The following is a 19,961-nucleotide window of genomic DNA, read 5'->3' on the forward strand; positions in this document are numbered from 1 at the left end:
AATAACTCAGTAATTTCAAGAAAAATGAACAAATAAAATTCAAAACTCATTTTCAATCTTAATAGGTTATTTTATTTTTGAATTGATAGATACAATGGGGGAGGAGAGATTAGAACCCTAGACGGCTCTTTTGAAAATGTCAGGAGGTAAATGCATTCATTTCTAGTTCCAAGTACCAATTTTTTTGTAGGAAGCGCACTAATTATTAATATAAAAGAGGAAGTCATATGGTTTTTACCCTTTTTTTTGCTCACAATAAGTTGAGAGGAAAGATTGAAATTTAGGTTCTTCTAGGCAATGTCACCGTACACAAAAACCTTGATAATTTATGTGGTTATATAATTTTTCTAAAAATTTATATATAAAAAAAAAAACTGATTTGGAATATAACCCGCTTACTCAAGTTTTGTTGCTTTAGCAACCATTAACCATTGAAACAAAAATTAACGCACACAATAAAAAATATAGAAAATAATTATGCGACTAAGTTAGTCATAAGACGCCATAATAATTACATATTTTAAAGATTATTCAAGCAATATATTCCTATCCTGAATTATAGCAATCATAATAGTTTTTACATTTCCTCTGTTTTTTAATCACACCTAATATATTTAATTTTCAAACATAATAGCACCAACTAATTAATATTTAAATGGAATTCATAATTCATTTTGTACTCATCGAACTTTTACACTACAGTGCATTTTCCATTTTTCTAAGACCATCCACTGTAACTTGCTGAAGTGGGGTCGACTGAAAACGTGGTTGAATGCCATCCTTTTAGACAAACTTTAAAAGTTAATGAATGATTGAAAACACAATTAGTTCCCATGAATCTGAACATAGAAAATGCAGCTTTCTTTCAACTTTCAACGCGCTTGAATTTTTCTCCCATAATAAGTACTGGTGTTAATGTCTGATGTTTGCGTCCACCTGCATCACATGAAGTAAATGCCATAACATGTCCCAGCAATGTATTTGTACTTCTAAACACCACTCGTACGTTCATCAAAAAAATAAACACCACTCCTACCAAAATATCTCTGAAAAGAAGTACCACTAGTCTACTACTTCACTCTCTGATATCCCATTATGATCATGGCTGTCAAGTTGGGGTCTTCACCACTACCACCACCATTAATGGGGATGACCGTGGCAAAGAAACGTGGAAGCGTAAGGGTACTTTTGGGTGGTAATAAAACTGGTGCTGACACTGGTTCTGCTGGTGGGTTTCCCTCATTTCTTCCTAAGGAGGTTGAGAAAATCAAAGACCCATTTGCTCGTTCTTTGGCTCAGCGAATAGAGAGACTCCCTGTAAAAGTATGTATTCCTTTTATTTCCATATTACATTACATTACAGGACCATGGAACTGGAACTGTACTTAGTATTGAGATCAAGTTTTTTCTCTTGGTCTTGGGTGGATGATCAATTTATATATATTTGTCCTGATGGTTTTTTTTTCATATTAATTCATGTGTGTTAAGTATAAGTAATATAATAAGAGCATCCATAATAAAAATTATTTTAACATGTTAGGCTTATGGTTAAGTGATTAAATTCACCACTTTCTAATAGTTTAAGTTTTTGGGACAATCAGTAATTTAACATAGTGTCAAAGCAGGAGATCCTAAGTTCGATTCCTGGCTTTATTCTATCTTCTATTTAAAATGTTAAATTCCTACTTGTTGGACCCCCACTTATTAAGGGGAAGTTTAGGCTCGGTAATTTAACATACCAAGATGAGCAGTTCAATGTCATGAAAATCCAGCAGAATAATTGTATTTTTACAGTCTCTGTAGTCAACTGAAACTTTTTTTTTTCCCTCACTAGTGCAGATGGTTTTAATATGTGTGACTTCTTGTGATTGGTTTACCATTTTTGCAAGCTCTGAAAAAAAGAAAAGAAAGTAGTTGTGTCCCAATCACTCTCTTGCTGTGGAATCCACCTTCATGTCTATTTAAAATCTTAATACTTGATTATCAAAAAGAAAGAAGAGAAAAAAAACTTAATACTCAATAGTAGCCTTGCAAATGGTCTTTTAGCCGTGGTACTTCTCAGCCATTTTGAGAGGTGGAATTCTCGGGATTGGTCAATCATGGGTGGTGATCTCTGGAGTTGGCTATCTGATATTTACAACGTGGACTTAAGAAACATTGACTAGATTGGCTGAAGTTTTGGATGACATTACTGTGAGATGTTTGATGGGAAATCTACTTATGAGGTTTCTCATTCACAAAGTTCCAATTTTGTGACATTGTTTACTTTTTGACTTTAAATTGATGAGACTCTTGGCGTACTTCATATTCGGAGACTTATGTGGCATGCCTGTTATAATTGCAGGTTGGGTTCTCTGAGAGTTGTATAATGAGTAGTTGTGTGAAGCCGCTTATACAGAGTGACATCAATCCAGTGGTTCTCCTCCATTGCTTTGACAGGTTTGAAATTAAATGCAAGTCGTGCCATGGCTGTAACATATATCATCTGATGAACTTTTTTTTTTTTTTTATTCTGTCATGATTATTTTTTGTATTTCAGTTCATGTTTAGAATGGAGGTGCACATACCCCTTGCTTGAAGCGGCTGGTTTGGAGGCTTGGGCCATTGATGTTCTTGGGTGGGGCTTCTCTGATTTAGGTTGGTTCACCTGCCTTTGCTCTTGTATTTTCTTGATTTAACTTATAGCATGCTCTTTAATAATCTTCCCTTTTTAATGCCTGCCCTTACTAGAAAGGCTTCCACCATGTAACGTGGCATCCAAGCGTTACCACCTCTATCAGGTATTGTCAAGTAAATCTTTTACTCTTGGATTTTGTAAACTCTGCTTCTGTCACTTGGCTTGGCTGTATATCAGCAGAAAAATCTTTTTATCTCTATTCTCCATATTGTCATATATATGCTCTTGACCATTGAGTCTTTTGATTAGTATTTCGGCTTGAAAATTATTTTTGATAATTTTTCAAATGAGGATATGTTACATTAGTGACTTCACTTCTCAGTAAAATTGAATTTTCACAATTGATAGTGGTAATTGGAATTGAATTTCAGTACTTGAGAATGTTAATTTAACCGTTTTTACATTCTAGCTTTGGAAGTCCTACATCAAAAGACCAATGATACTGGTTGGACCAAGCCTTGGTGCTGCTGTTGCAATTGACTTTGCAGAGAATCATCCAGAAGCTGTAATTATTTCCCTCCAACTGCTCTTGTTATTAAACCACAGGCGCTGTAATGTTTGAGAATCACATATTTCCCTTTCGATATTTTGACATTCAACTGTCTCAGCTGTTTTTATTATACAATGCAATATATTTGAATTTTGTTTTTGGAGGGGGTTGGGGGGTGGGGGGGGGGGGGGGGGTGAGTGAGTTTGGGTGCAAGAAGAAGGGGAAGGGCAGATTTATACTAGTAACCTTTGCTTCAGGAGGTGTGGTACCTCTTTGGGCTTATTATACCATAGACCATCCTATTCAGGCACTTCCATTAAACATTTCAAATTTCCATGGAGCTTTGGGAAATTTTAAGCTATGCTTAATTAAAATTCATTGCAGAAGAAATCAGGAATCAGAATGACAAGGTCTAGTTTGAACTGAGTAAAAAAAGTTCTCTCATTTTCTGCAGTAATAAACAATGAGTAAGTCTATAAAGTTTGGGATGGCAAATTCCTCTCCAATATGTGGAATGGGAGAGTAATGGTTGAGAGTGGATCAACCTTTTCTGTGCAGATTGTGAGTTGAAAACTGATATTCTTCCAAATTGAAGACCAAAACTATTGGGTCCCCACACTCATTGCTACATTGGTATTTTATTTTGTTAACAAGGTGCTAAACTAGGGAGGCATTGAGCTCTTTCTAGCAAAAAGCTGAAAACCTTAGCCCTTTTAATCGGATTGTACTTTATGTAATTCATTTTAACTTGAATGAATTCCTACTAATGTACTTGCATATTCACAAATATAAGATAAGAATATGAACAGACTTCTAGCTGACATGGAGGCAATATGGAGTTTAGAATATCTGGTCTATTAAAGTTGCTGCTCTCATTCTCTAGCTTTTGCTCTTGCTCCTATTTCTTCTTTGGTCTGACCCTATATTTAGGTTACTTAGCCAACAATGGCTGTGCTTATGACATTCTCTCTCTAATTTACAGGTAGAAAAGCTGGTTTTAATTAATGCAAGTGTATATGCAGAAGGCACAGGAAACCTATCCAGGTTACCTAGAATGTTAGCATACGCTGGGGTGAGTCACCAAATCCAATAATATTGTTAAAAACAGTGCTCCATAGTGACTGTCATATTTGGATCATAAAGTTTATTGATTTTCAGAAGAGCATATCATGTAGTTAAGGTATTATATATGCATACAATATGTGAATCTGCTCATACATGTCAAGAGGCTTAACAGGCAGTGAATGCTGATATTCTTCACAGCCCAAGAGACCATTTATCTTGTCTTAGTTGCAATATTCTAGTTATCCTCAGCCCTTCTTTTTACTTTTTCAAAATATATCCATTGAAATTTGTAACCATGGAACTTCACAATCCGCAATGCCTCTTCAGTATTACAAAAGTATTTGATGCGGCCATGCGGGAGGCTCAAAGAGAAATCTATTATTTTATTTTGCAAGTCAATTGTATATTTATTGGTCAATTGTCTTTCATTTCAGGTTCTAGTACTTTATTAGGTTAAAAACTGAAAATAGAATAAAATCTCATAATAGCTCAACATCAAATTAGAAACAATCTGGACCATTGGAATCAATTTGCATCAATCTTGTGTTTGCACCACCTAGATTGTATTTCTTTTTTTACTAGAGTTCTTAAATGAAACAGATGGAAGTTGACCAGATATTTCCTTCTCTATCACAGAAGAGAGGTCACATACCACTCTTGAAATGCAAAAGGATTCATATGCAATTTTCTGAAATATGTTTCTGCTCCCAAATTAGTAAAATTGAAATGCTTGAGAAAATGTGTTCGGTGCATGCAAGTATTGTAAACATGTAAAAGATACTGCAAAAGCAAAAAAAAATCTTTGAAAAAAGAAAAGAATAATTTATATTCTATATGGACACAATTTAGGTATAGTACCTTAGGTGCTGTTTCTTAGGTTCTCCTTTTAAGATTCAGCCATGTAACTACTTAATTAAAAAATACATTTTCATCCCATGAAAAAAAATTTACATGGCAAAATCTTAAAAGGGAAACTTAAGGAACAACACCTAAGTACTGCCTAATTCTTGCCCATTCTATATAATACTAAAAGCTGAAGTATAACATTTATTATTATTATGCTCACGTTGAGTCACATCAGCGGCCATATCATTACTTTCTTTTTAGTAATAAATTAAATTATTTTATTTCCATTCTTTTTCTATTAGGGTATGTTTGGTATGCTGTAATAACTTCTGTAATGAAATAATTATTCATGTGTAATAGCAATTTGGCCATTTGGTTGTATCTTTATTACATGGATTAGTTACTACATTTGATAATTATTCTTCAAATTGAAGAATAACTATTCATCTTTAAAATTGATGTAATAGCTATTCCTTAGTGCATATAATAGTTTTTAAAATTAATATATTTTCAAAAATATAAAGTTTTCTTATACGTTATCTTTTATAAACTTTCCATATGTAACAACCAAATTTATGGATATCCATTACAATGTCTTCTATTTCTAGTAATAAAGATTATTATTCCTAATGTAATCTACATTCAGTATACCAAACGTACCCTTAGTCTTTTAATGATTCCACAATTTTCACTTCAACTTCCATAACAACCCTAACTCCCCTCTCTCCATTCCTTTCAACTTCCCATGCTCTTTAATGCTGTAGACTCTCCCTCTCCTCCTATCTTGGCTCTTCATCTTCTCATTGAATCCAACTAGTTCATACCTGTTCAGTAGCCATCACCATCTCTATAAAATCAAAGAAATGATATATAAACCATTAGACGCCCTCTATCTCTCATAACTGGAAGATGAATGGTTTTAAATTTAGCTCATGCCAAAAAAGAGCTCATTTCAAAGCAGTAATCCTATATTCTTGAGTGGGTATATCGCTTTGTTCCTTAAAATCATACTGTATGTCAAGTCTGATTTATATATTAGAGTATTATGTGTTTTTATTTTTTATTTTTATGTCTCTTTTACTATGATTTGCTGTCAATCAAAATGGCTTGCTCTCTATTTCAATGCTAAATGTAATCCCAAAATTTGGGATTCTATGTTTCCACGTGTTTGATAAAATGACAACAAAAAGGATTTAAAAAAAAAGAAAAAAAGATGGTCATGTAGAAGAACAAATGCTGAAGAATACTATTATGTTAGTAAACTTCATTCATAAATGAGTTTTCAACACTATGAAAAAATCCTAAGCTGTGTTTCATTGGATTTATTATAGTAATGAAAATAGTAAAAACTAAAAAGAATATTAGGCAACAATAATTTTGATTCATTATCCTCTTCTCCATTAACATTTTCTAGCAGTTGTTGGTTTTTTTTCCCCCTTTACCACTTGGATTTCAGAATCATCAATCAAACAATATATATATATATATATATATATATAAGTGGAGACTTCATGCGGGAAAATATGAGGTTTTGCCATGTGGCGCACTCTATGAAGAGAATTGAAATATTTTTAAATCACGTTAAAGATAAGAACAAATTTAAAAATAAGGACTCTTTATTTCTTTTGGTTCAAATGTTTCAAGACTACTTTTTATTACATTTTTTATTCAATGTTTTAAGACTATTATTTCTTTTATTTGGTTCAATGTTTCAAGATTTTTCCTCTCTCTCACACATAAAAAAACTCTTTGCATTTCTATTCATTCTTTTCACTTCTACTCCTTAATATACACATTCCCACAACAACCGTTTATGCTATCTCATCTCAAATACAGTTAGACAAAAACTTCAGCCTTTCAAATACACGTACATAACTTCAACATTGTGGTACCATTTGATTCTAACTCGTGTGAGTAGGCTATGACCAAAGAAGGGGGATTGCATTTTTTATTTAGTGATGGTAGCTTATGGTTTTGATGTTGAAGTTGGATGTTGTGGATTTTGTGAAGGTTGTGATTTGCTTTGAGTCTTTGGGTGTTTGAGATTTTGGTTTGGGAAAGTAATAAATGTATTTTGTTTTAGAACTAAAGAAAAAAAAAAAACTTTCTAATTGATTATTTATGAAGTTAACTATTTTTTATTTTGTGTTATAACTCATAATTTGTAGGGTTTATTTTTTTATTTTTTATTTTTAAACTATTGTTTTGTGCGGTATGAGCCATAGTAATAAAAATAAAAATTGATGATGATTTCAAAGTATTTTCTGCTTTTTTTTAAAGGATATGGGAACCCAACTAAAAACAATTCAATTTTGATAAATTGATGTGTTTTTAGCCAATTTCTCTTTATTTAATCACATTCTCTTTATGTTGATACTTAAAAATGATTTCCTTAATTTCATTGCGACAGTGAATTGGGTGTTTGCGATTGAGGTCTCCATATTTTGTTGTGAGAATAGAGTGGTTGATGTTGAAGTCGGATGTTATGGATTTTGTGAAGGTTGTGATTCGCTTTAAGTCTTTGGGTGTTTGAGATTTTGGTTTGGGAAAGTTATAAATGGATTTTGTGGGGCCCAATGGTCTATGGGCCCGGCTCGCTCGCTTATGGGGAGTCCACAGGTCACCAAACTAAAGGAGGCCAGGGCTCAAGCCCAAAAATAGTGAGCCCGATGTGGTTCAAAGATACGTCCGAGGACCGCTCAGTCCTCGGAAAGCCCAGAAGCCCACTAACGAGAATGGGATATAGGCGAACTTGAAAGATCAGAAAATATCTCACGGAAATAGTCCTTAATACCCTTCATTGACATGACACCGCCCCAAACAGAGCCGGATTTTTAGGCTTTATGGACCATCTCCCCCAATTCAGGGATTAGATTGATGGGACAGATATCTGTCCTGGAAAGATCGACCCTACACGTGGACGGGGAACAACAAACGCAGGCTAGTATAAAAGGGAAGATAAACTAATAAGGAAGGGGGACTCCCATCTAGCTTCTGGAGAAAGACTTGATGAAAGAGAATGTCTGGATAATACACGCCGGACTCCACATAAAAACCCCTCCGACGGGTAACCGGGGACAACACCATCGCTCCTCGGACATGATCCGAGGAGCCGAACCCTCCTAGATACAAGATTGATGGGCCATAATATACAGCCCAAAGCTCTATCTCATATCGGTTCACCTATAGTCCGGCCCGAAATGTCGCCCTGTGACCCAACGCTGGCCTTTCAAGCCCACTCTCTACAAATATTATTGTGGGGGACCTTCCGTGTGTGAGCCCAACAACGTTGATGGGCCGATAAAGATTTTGTGTCCCTACAATTGGCGCCGTCTGTGGGAAAGGCTTGCGCGTTGGCACGGGTGGCGCATGAGTCAGCTCTCCAGTAACCGGAGATTCACGAGTTTTTCCCATCTCCGGCGACGTACGGTTACTGCTCCGCCATAGGCCTCTGCTGGGGGGCTACGCCTTACACTGCCAACGGAGCGGACAGCTCTAGGGGCTTGCGGCCTCGAACCTACTCCTCCTTCCCTGGCCTAGGGGCTGGCCTTCGAAAGATAAATCGGTATAGAGAGAAGACGCCAAAGAAGACATCTTAAAAGTAATGGACAGAACCAAGGCCTTGCATGGTCCTCGGACCCAAGCCTATGGGGAAACCAAGTACAAAGATGAAGACATCTTAAAAGTAATGGACAGAACCAAGGCCTTGCATGGTCCTCGGACCCAAGCCTATGGGGAAACCAAGTACAAAGATGAAGACATCTTAAAAGTAATGGACAGAACCAAGGCCTTGCATGGTCCTCAGACCCAAGCCTATGGGGAAACCAAGTACAAAGAAGACATCTTAAAAGTAATGGACAGAACCAAGGCCTTGCATGGTCCTCGGACCCAAGCCTATGGGGAAACCAAGTACAAAGATGAAGACATCTTAAAAGTAATGGACAGAACCAAGGCCTTGCATGGTCCTCGGACCCAAGCCTATGGGGAAACCAAGTACAAAGATGAAGACATCTTAAAAGTAATGGACAGAACCAAGGCCTTGCATGGTCCTCGGACCCAAGCCTATGGGGAAACCAAGTACAAAGATGATGACATCTTAAAAGTAATGGACAGAACCAAGGCCTTGCATGGTCCTCGGACCCAAGCCTATGGGGAAACCAAGTACAAAGAAGACATCTTAAAAGTAATGGACAGAATCAAGGCCTTGCATGGTCCTCGGACCCAAGCCTATGGGGAAACCAAGTACAAAGATGAAGACATCTTAAAAGTAATGGACAGAACCAAGGCCTTGCATGGTCCTCGGACCCAAGCCTATGGGGAAACCAAGTACAAAGATGAAGACATCTTAAAAGTAATGGACAGAACCAAGGCCTTGCATGGTCCTCGGACCCAAGCCTATGGGGAAACCAAGTACAAAGATGAAGACATCTTAAAAGTAATGGACAGAACCAAGGCCTTGCATGGTCCTCTGACCCAAGCCTATGGGGAAACCAAGTACAAAGATGATGACATCTTAAAAGTAATGGACAGAACCAAGGCCTTGCATGGTCCTCGGACCCAAGCCTATGGGGAAACCAAGTACAAAGAAGCATCACTGGAATCTCCTATATCCCAGTCGATTGCTCAGATGGATTGCTTAGAAATCATCAGCCTTGGACGATATTCACGCGCTTATCACAGAATATCCAACTGATATCTCGGTTAGTTTTCTTAAGTTTGACTTATTATGAATTATCGACGTAATGCCTGGTAGTGTTGATAAATTGGAGTTAGTTGAATTATGCTTCAAGCCATTCGGCTTTAAATACTCTCGAAGAAACGCACACATAGGGCACACCCATTCAAGAAACAGTGTTGTCAAAGAAACGGTGCTCAAAACAGGTAAAGAAATTTCCATTATTATTATGAAGAAGAGATAGTACAGCGTACAATGAAAAGCTGGAATCAGCCTACGTCGAAGCCTACTACACAAGCAAGAAAAAGAAAAATACAAGAAAGCTGGAGAAAGCCGAGGAGGTATGTCGGAGGAGAGGTTGGCTACAGCTCCGAGACCTTATTCTTCCCCCGCACCCTTACCTGCCCATAACTCAGGCAGCCAAAGAGACCCAACTTGAACCTGACACCGTTGAAGAAAAGGTGTAGGGAGTTGGAGGTGGTGGGGCTCTCTCTAAATATACGCCTACTGCAAAGCAGAGGCGTTGATGGGGAAAAATCCTTCTTCTGCCGCACCAAAACTCTGGCATGGACAGAACCTGCTTCGGATTTTGACTAAAAGAGGGGAAAATTCCTTTCCCTCTCGGTGGAGATGGAGTACTCCTTTGAACTTGTGCTTCCTGTGCCCATACCTTACTGTTGTAAGCCTCATGAAGACACGGCGCTTCTGCGGCGGAGGAAGTTCTTTATTCCCAACCCTCGCTTTCAACATGTTATGCCAAGAAAGGAGGACTCCGGATATGGAAGGCGTGATGTAAGAGAAAACCAAAAGGAGGGGTGTATATATAAAGCAACCTTTTCTCCCTCCTATTTATTTGAAAAGACAAGATGATGGCAGTCAACTCACGCGGCGTCCCAAGGAGCACTACTGACAAAGTGGTCTTGGCTCAACTTCCAACGTCAACTGCAACTAAGAGACTCAAGGGGCCTCGTAAAGGCGCGCCTCGATCCTTGGGGCGTCAGGGAAGTACCGCATGACCAGAGGCTGCAGAAATATCTCTTAATCTGCGGGTCCATTGAATTCGCGGCCCAGGCCCGCTTTGCATGGAGGCCCATGGACACCCTGTTCGGCACCTCGGGAAATGCCTAATAAAAGGGGAAACCAAGTACTAATGCAGACATTGGTCTTGGACAGAACCTAAGGCTTGCATGGTCCTCGGACTCAGGCTAAAAGGGAAAACCAAGTACTAATGCAGACATTGGTCTTGGACAGAACCTAAGGCTTGCATGGTCCTCGGACTCAGGCTAAAAGGGAAAACCAAGTACTAATGCAGACGTTGGTCTTGGACAGAACCTAAGGCTTGCATGGTCCTCGGACTCAGGCTAAAAGGGAAAACCAAGTACTAATGCAGACGTTGGTCTTGGACAGAACCTAGGGCTTGCACGGTCCTCGGACTCAGGCTAAAAGGGGAAACCCAGTACTAATGCAGACGTTGGTCTTGGACAGAACCTAAGGCTTGCATGGTCCTCGGACCCAAGCTAAAAGGGAAAACCCAGTACCGATAAAGACCCAAGTCTCGGACTCAAGCCTAAAGGGAGAAAAGTCAAGTACATAAGATAAAACGCATAAGTCTTGAACAAAACCCAGGTTTTGCAAAGTCCTCGGACTCAGGCTGCTTGGGAAATCAACTGCCCGAATGAAGAAAGGGTTAAGTCTCACGCATCATGGAGATGGCAGAGCAACCTAATGATCGTCAACCTAAGGAGGCCATTCATCCGATGGGTAACATGTCCTCGGATAAATACCTCTCACACCTTATCGAGCATTTGACGCCCATCACTGCTAATTTTAAGATAAGTCTCTTTCCTCACTGGTCGGATTGTTATGTTGAATAATAATTTTGTTAAAATCATCGTGGCATCTTTTTATCAACGATTACTTTGGTCTTATTTATTATTGATTCAAATGCTATACTATTATGCCGAGCAGCACTTTCACATTTGTTAAAATATATAGACAAGACATACGAAATAGAGTAACAATCACTTTTATTAATATGAAAAATTGTTACAACATACAAGGAAGGGCTTAAACAAGCCTATACAAAAAAAATGAATTGCTAAAACAATAACAACATCCGTAACACAAGTAAGTAAACCATCAGGTGTCTTTTGAATTTGCCTTCAAAGTCTTTCTGAACTCTATGCCTCAGTACTGCTCGTATCAGGAGAAGATCCTTATACAAAAATAATGAAGGAGAAGGAAGAAGAATTGGAAGACATGGAAGCACTTCAGCAAGCTCTTGTCACTGAAGAATGCAAGGGAAAAAGAAGATGGAGGACATGAGCGGGAAGGAGGAGAAGAAGAGAGAAGCAATGAAAAGAAAGTAAAAGGAGCAAAAGAGGGAAAAGGGGAGGCATATTAGGTATGCTCATGAAAGAGCAGATGGAGATGACAAGGGAGGTTTTCGACTCAGTCACACCATAAACGAGGTATGACGAGTCCCTGCTTCGGATTTTGGCTAAAAGAACGGGGAGGCAAATCTTAAGCCTCCGCCACCCTTGCCCCGACCGAGCCAACTCGAGTTTTGTTGGGACATGGCGTTTCTGGGAAAGGAAGGGTTTGTTCATGGTGGATTACTATGAGAGAAGTATTATTGAGTAGTGAAGAGTCGGATGGAGGAAGTGGATTCTGAGAAGAACGTGAGGGATTCTGATATGGAAAGGTCACCCCCTGTCTTCTCTCTTTATATAGGGGACGAAGAAAAGGGTATGTGACACATTCAGATCCCCAGGGAAATCCAGAGTATAACGCGCCGCTTCGTTTTCCCACACCATCGGTAACCGTTACATCTAGAAGGTCTCGTAAATGGTAAGAGATTAAAGGCATGTTGCAGATAACCACGCGGCATAACGGCAACGTACGTAAATCCAGGAAAAACGGCTCGTAGACCGGCGCATTCCTCGTGGAGGTGAAGAGTCACCAACGTTGATCAGGGGCCGAATTAAATGAGTCGCAGTTAAGGCTCGATATTATCAAAACCCACCTTTCCAACCAAGACGTTGGACAGCAGGGTTTTGAGGGGCTATTGTGGGGCCCAATAGTCTATGGGCCCGGCTCGCTCGCTTATGGGGAGTCCACAGGTCACCAAACTAAAGGAGGCCAGGGCCCAAGCCCAAAAATAGTGAGCCCGATGTGGTTCAAAGATACGTCCGAGGACCGCTCAGTCCTCGGAAAGCCCAGAAGCCCACTGACGAGAATGGGATATAGGCGAACTTGAAAGATCAGAAAATATCTCACGGAAATAGTCCTTAATACCCTTCATTGACATAACACCGCCCCAAACAGAGCCGGATTTTTAGGCTTTATGGACCATCTCCCCCAATTCAGGGATTAGATTGATGGGACAGATATCTGTCCTGGAAAGATCGACCCTACACGTGGACGGGGAACAACAAACGCAGGCTAGTATAAAAGGGAAGATAAACTAATAAGGAAGGGGGACTCCCATCTAGCTTCTGGAGAAAGACTTGATGAAAGAGAATGTCTGGATAATACACGCCGGACTCCACATAAAAACCCCTCCGACGGGTAACCGGGGACAACACCATCGCTCCTCGGACATGATCTGAGGAGCCGAACCCTCCTAGATACAAGATTGATGGGCCATAATATACAGCCCAAAGCTCTATCTCATATCGGTTCACCTATAGTCCGGCCCGAAATGTCGCCCTGTGACCCAACGCTGGCCTTTCAAGCCCACTCTCTACAAATATTATTGTGGGGGACCTTCCGTGTGTGAGCCCAACAACGTTGATGGGCCGATAAAGATTTTGTGTCCCTACAGATTTTATTTTAGAACTAAAGAAAAAGAAAAAGAAAAACATTCTAATTGATTATTTGTTTTATAACTCATAATTTGTAGGTTTCTTTGTAGGTTTTAATTTTAATTAATTAATTAATTTATTGTTGTTTTGTGTGGTATGAGCCATAGTAATAAAAATAAAAATTGATGATGATTTCAAAGTATTTTTCACTTTTTTTTAAAGAATATGGGAGTCCAACTAAAAACAATTAAATTTTGATAAATTGATGTGTTTTTAGCTACTTTCTCTTTATTTAATTACGTTCTCTTTATGTTGATACTTAAAAATGATTTCCTTAATTTCATTGAGATAATGAATTGGGTGTTTGCGATTGAGGTCTCCATATTTTGTTGTGAGAATAGAGTGGTTGATGAAGTGTTTGGTAGGTTGCTTAAATTTATGTAATTTTAGAATATATAAATATTTTATGCTTTAAATTCTTATTTATAGATTTCAAAATCATTTAATTAGTTAAAAAAAAATCTAATTAATTTTAACGGTAAATATTATAATATGTTATAGTCTTACAGTGTTATACAAATTTTTTAATAAAATATGAATTAAGAAAATCAAGTTTTAAAGTATTCAATAATATTGTGAGCAAATATAAATATTATATAACAAAATAAGTACTATATTTAGGTCTTAATATATATATATATATATATATATATATATATAAATGATTTCAAAAGAAATTGTAAAATAGTCTGTGCGTCGCACGGGATATCATCTAGTTTGAAATAAAGAATAAAGATTTGCATAACGTGCACTTCATATTGAGGTGTGTCGCACCAAAAAAATAACAAGACATATAATATACTTATATTACAAATAATTTTTATTTTCATTATCCACATCATCTTTGTCAAAATAGAATAAACTATCTAAAAATTTTGTGACTATAATAATAATAATAATAATAAAATTCTTGTCTAAAATGGTTCACTAAATATGGAAGTCATCAAACATGATAAGGATGACTCTTTGTTTGCCTAGGTAATAGAAACGTATGAATATATGACCATGTTCTCTATTTTTTTAATTACTTTAAATTACAATCAATTGTCTTCTCCTCCATTATATTAGAAAAAAGAATTTAGGTTTTAATCATTTTTTATTATTACTTAGTATCAATAAATCACAATAATCATTCAAATAATAGTTACTTTCTTACTCATCTAGATATATATGAACAAATCAACATACTATAACATGGAGTCCACAAGTATAGGAGTAATATTCAAGTCTGATTTATATATTACAGTATTATGTGTTTTTATTTTTTATTTTTATGTCTCTTTTACTATGATTTTCCGTCAAGCAAAATGGTTTGCTCTCTATTTCGATGCTAAATGAAACGTAAGATTTGCAATTCTATGTTTCCATGTGTTTGATAAAATGACTAAAAATTATTCAAAAAAAAAAAAAAAAAAAACAAAGATGGTCATGTAGAAGAACAAGTAGGAAGAACAAATGTTGAAGATTACTATTATATTAGTAAACTTCATTCATAAATGGGTTTTCAATGCTATGAAAAATTCCTAATGTGTGTTTTATTGGATTTATTGTAGCAATGAATATGGTAAAAAGAATATTAGGCAACAATAATTTTGATTCTAATTTTGATTCATTATCCTTTCTTCATTAACATGTTCTAGCAGTTGTTAGTTTTTTTCTCCCTTTACCACTTGGATTTTAGAATTTGAAATAAAGAATAAAGATTTGCATATCATATACTTCACATTGGGGTGCGTCACACCAAAAAAATGACAAGGTAAATAATATACTTATATTACAAATATTCTTTATTTTCATTATCCACATCATCTTTGTCTAAACAAAATAAACTATCTAAAAATTTTGTGACTCTAACGCAATAATCAAATTCCTATCTAAAACAGTTCACTGAATATAGAAGTCATCAAACACTATAAGAATGACTCTTTGTTTGCCTAGGTAATACAAACATATGAATATATGAGTATGTTCTCTATTTTTTTAATTACTTTAAATTACAATCAATTGTCTTCTACTCCATTATATTAGGAAAAAAAATTTAGGTTTTAATTTTTTTTTATTACTTAGTATCAATAAATCACAATAAACATTCAAATAATAGTTACATTCTTACTCATCTAAATATATATGAACAAATCAACATACCATAACATGGAGTCTACAAGTATAGGAGTAATATTCAACTACACAAAAATTTACACTAAGATTTGTCTTCTTTTCATTTTTTACATTTTTTATGTCAATTTAAATTCATTGTTTTTGTAAAACCATGTTTACTCTACACTATTTGATTATGAAGTTTCTAGGGCATATATATATATATATATGAAGGCTGATTTAAATGATTTCTTGACAAATCTTTTTTGAATAATTTAATAAGTTAACGTTATATATCTTTGGTTATTTTTTTTAGTAATGGTACTTTATTAACTTATTTGGTAAGAATTTTCTTTTAGTGATTCACAAAATGATCCTTACTGAATTATTATTATTATAAGTTTTTTACTTTAAAATAACTTTAACCATAAAATGATCATTAAAAATATTCCCGAGCATCACGTGAGTTTATGAGTAGTTTTAATAAAAAGGAAACAAATATTGTAAACAAGTAAAAGGAATTGCAATAAAAGAACACAAAAAAGGGAGAGAATATATTTAGTAAAGGGAAAGAAAAAATACAAATCACAGCCAAGAGCTTTGTGTCTCAATAGCATTGCCTAGTCTCCCTTATGTGGAGAACCTAAATTTGAATCCCCTTCACTTCACTTGTTAATGAAAAAAAAAATGTTGAAAAGAATAGACTTAGCTATAATTACAAAAATATTAACATGCCTTAGTCCCTTATTTTGGGGTCGGCAATGAATCTTCAACAAATTAGTCAGTGTCGACCACATGTATTCTTTTCCACCATTCTATTCTATTTGAAGTCATACTCTTTGTTAACTATTTAATTGTTTGTGTTCTATTGTTCTATTGCTTTGTCATTACTTTTTAGTTCAAGGACACCATAAACATGACAGTTTCCTGATTTGCTGTGGACACTGGGCACATCATTACGGGAAATTATTTAGCTTAATAATGGAAACCATCTTTATTCAATCATCCAAAATATTAAAGAGCTTATCCTTTTCTTATTTATATGCATCAGGTTTCTTTATTGAAAAGCTTCCCATTACGCCTTTATGCAAATATATTGGCCTTCAATGGCATTTCCTTAGCCACAAGCTTGGATTGGACAAATGTAAGATTATTCTCTTTTTTCAATCAAGAGTGATGAGATTCCCTTTTTGTTTTGTTGCTCTTACACTAATAAGAATTGAGAACTAATGCAATAATAAATTTTCTCCTGGCTAATTTGTATATCTTTAATGTACTGGTGGTCATGTTCCCGTATTACGAGCAGGTGGGACGCTTACACTGTCTGCTTCCTTGGTGGGAAGATGCAACCGTCAATTTTATGATTAGCGGGGGCTACAATGTTATTGCCCAAATAAAACAGGTATAGATATGTACATCTTAAGTAGCACATCCCTCTTAAGGCCTGACAGGCATTAAACAGCTCCCATTAATTTCTATTTTTAATCAGTTGGCAAGTGGTTCTTGGAAAGGTATAAGGTTAGGAAAGAAACTTCTGAGTTGTGCTTGTTCCTAAGAATTTAAAAACCTTCTCTTTTCTTCATTACTTCTCAGAACCAAATAGAGGGTAAATGTTCTAGTCAAGTTATATTTTTGGTAAAGGGATGATTAGAAGGTCGATACTGTGCCTTCAAACAAATTCAATTTATGACAGCTTCAGGAACAAAAACAAATTACACAGTTGTGTTAACATGCTGTCTATATTTTTATTTTACAGTTGAAGCAGAAAGCACTAATCATTTGCAGTGAGCGTGATCAGATAGTCAACTACAAGCAAGCAGTGGTTAGTTTTAGCTTTTAGCCTTTTCACATATGAAGTCATAAAATAGAATTTCTTTGTGGAATGGACTTGCATCTTAAACTTTTCCTATCATTTTAAAACCAAAAGACCACCAATGTCCTTTGATCTTAAAACTGCCCCTAATTTGTCAGCTACCATTGTTATCTGGTAAAATATATATAAAAAAATGTCAGTCACTAGTGCATTTCTGTCTTCTTTTGGATAATCAAGAAGCACTTGTTTCTATTAGCCCAAAAATTTAAATACAGACTAATGTTGGCCTAATGCTTTTAGCTTCTTTTTATTATTATTATTATAATTATTTAAACTAATTTATCTAAAACGAATGTATAAATAATTTTGTGCATGAGAAGAAAAAAGTTGCTTTGCAACCTCCCTATAAACTTTAATGCAATGGCTGTTAGGCTAAAACTCTGTTTCAACAATTACCTTCAACAAAACTTCGAGAAAGAGAAGCAACCAAAATCTTCAAAATAATGTGCTATACTTTGCATTTGGTGTCAACAGCAACCGTCTAGATTAACTTAGATCAAAATAGGTGCTATTGATGTACTTGGAAGCATTTTGACGTGTCTGGCTACTCCATAGGGCTCCCATTCACTTGAATAGCTCAGCCACTCAGCATTTTAAACTTCAGACAAATAAATCATGTTCTGTGTCTTTGACTTGCTGCTAAGCATAACGGTTGGCAGGGAAGTCACCAGGGCTTCACTGCATAGTTCATGAAGAATTATGTATAGAAAATACTTAAATTAATTCAATGTGCCTGCTTAAAGGGTATTTTTCATAATGAAAGGGTGAATATCTCTCTTTCTCTATCTCTCAAGTGAATCTGCCACCAAGAAGCAACAAGTCATGAGATGCATTTTGCAGTCTCTTTCTTTGAATATTTGCTTCAAAATTTTAATTTATTTCGTATAAATTACACTTTATCTAGTTTCCATATAGTCCCACTTAATTCTAGTCACACTTGGTATATGATTATGGTTGATGTTTAGTAGTTCAGTTGGGGAATAACTTGAATGTAACTGGATTATATGACCACCAACCACCCGATCAGCAACATGAAACTGAAAAAAAATCTTGTTAGTCTACTTTGAAAGTGATATGGTTATAAGCTAATATAAGTAAGCTTGAACCTTTATTACACTTGGGGCAAGGTACACAGTTTTACTAGTTGCTGGTCCTAACATGATGCAGAGGCTGCAGTTAGAACTTCAGGATGCAAGTATGCGGCTAATACCAGATTGTGGTCATCTCCCTCATGTGGACAAGCCTAGCTCTGTCGCAAGGTTTATAGCTGAATTTGCTCGAGGTGATTGTAACCGAGGGACCTTTGCTGATTTTGCTGAGACTTACATCAGCTGAAAGTTACTGTTTTATTTTAACTAGTGTGTAGCCCCATACATATGCATAAGTACAATTAAAAATAATCACAATTATATAGTTTACATTATACTTTTTTTTTAAAGAAGAAGTTCAAATTATACATTGTATTAGCTTATTTTCAACAATACATTTTAAAAATATGTAATGGTTTCTTATTTTATATATATACATATATGATTTAGAATTTAGTTGGTTTTAAATTCTTCGGTTTTTGTACCCAATAATTCACTTGCTACAAATTAAAATCTTATATGGACAATTGGGCATGTGATAGAAAATTGGATTTCAATTAAAATCCAATTTAGAATCTAATTGGATTTGGACTTCTTAATTTTTATACTCAATAATTCACTTAGCACAAAATTAAAAATTAAATAGGGTACTAGGTGCAAAATTAAGAAAATCTAATCAGATTTTCTCCGAGCTTTGGTTATATATATATATATATATATGCTATGTGTCTTATTTTTTTTAAGTATTATATAGGTAACGTTTGTTATGGTTTCTTTAAATAATCAAATTAGATTATGATTATTTTTTCTATAGGCAAGTTAGTTTAAAGATGAGTTATGATTTATTTTGTTGGTAAATTCTAGGAAGTTTAAGTTTATCTTTATCTAGTTCTAGTTGAAAGTTATTGTATAAATTATGAAGTATGATGATGCCAAAATCATTAGTTGGATCACTCATCCAATCTGGAGCTTTAGACGATCTTGTGGGACCTGCAAGATGAAGAGAATTGATCGAAGAGACCACTGGATTGTGCTCGGTGGGGGAGCCTCTGATGCTTAAGTAAGTATCAGCCCATATCTTTTCTACTATAAATAGCATTTTGTAGTGGTTTTTTGACATACCTTAGAAAATGAACAGATTGTCTCTTTTATAGGTGACTTAGGTAGCTGTTAGACATAAATGAGGGTGATTATTACCTTAATTGTAACGTTCTTTGTCTTGATGAGAGAGTTTAAGACCTTCGATGGTAGTTATTGAATGTGTTGGACTGTTACTCATCTATC

At 35.8% G+C, this 19,961-nt stretch overlaps 1 protein-coding gene across 1 annotated transcript; it reads left to right on the top strand.

Moving 5' to 3' along the window:
• Positions 1–839: 839 nt before the first annotated feature.
• Positions 840–19,109, top strand: LOC126714442 (uncharacterized). Its single transcript, XM_050414594.1, has 10 exons — positions 840–1,323; positions 2,345–2,439; positions 2,540–2,637; positions 2,731–2,780; positions 3,087–3,182; positions 4,150–4,239; positions 16,768–16,860; positions 17,023–17,118; positions 17,473–17,538; positions 18,757–19,109. Exons 1-10 carry the CDS (start codon positions 1,096–1,098, stop codon positions 18,922–18,924), a joined length of 1,080 nt encoding a protein of 359 aa, XP_050270551.1. The 5' UTR covers positions 840–1,095; the 3' UTR covers positions 18,925–19,109.
• The last annotated feature ends 852 nt before the right edge of the window (positions 19,110–19,961 follow it).

Source organism: Quercus robur, chromosome 2, assembly GCF_932294415.1.
Source record: "Quercus robur chromosome 2, dhQueRobu3.1, whole genome shotgun sequence".
Taxonomy (NCBI): domain Eukaryota; kingdom Viridiplantae; phylum Streptophyta; class Magnoliopsida; order Fagales; family Fagaceae; genus Quercus; species Quercus robur.

Excerpts from the sequence above, each read along its gene's own strand:
- LOC126714442 (XM_050414594.1), top strand. The coding sequence starts at position 1,096 with ATGATCATGGCTGTCAAGTTGGGGTCTTCACCACTACCACCACCATTA. Across the intron at positions 1,324-2,344 it reads TAGAGAGACTCCCTGTAAAA|GTTGGGTTCTCTGAGAGTTG; the intron begins GTATGTATTCCT and ends TTATAATTGCAG. Across the intron at positions 17,539-18,756 it reads TCAACTACAAGCAAGCAGTG|AGGCTGCAGTTAGAACTTCA; the intron begins GTTAGTTTTAGC and ends AACATGATGCAG.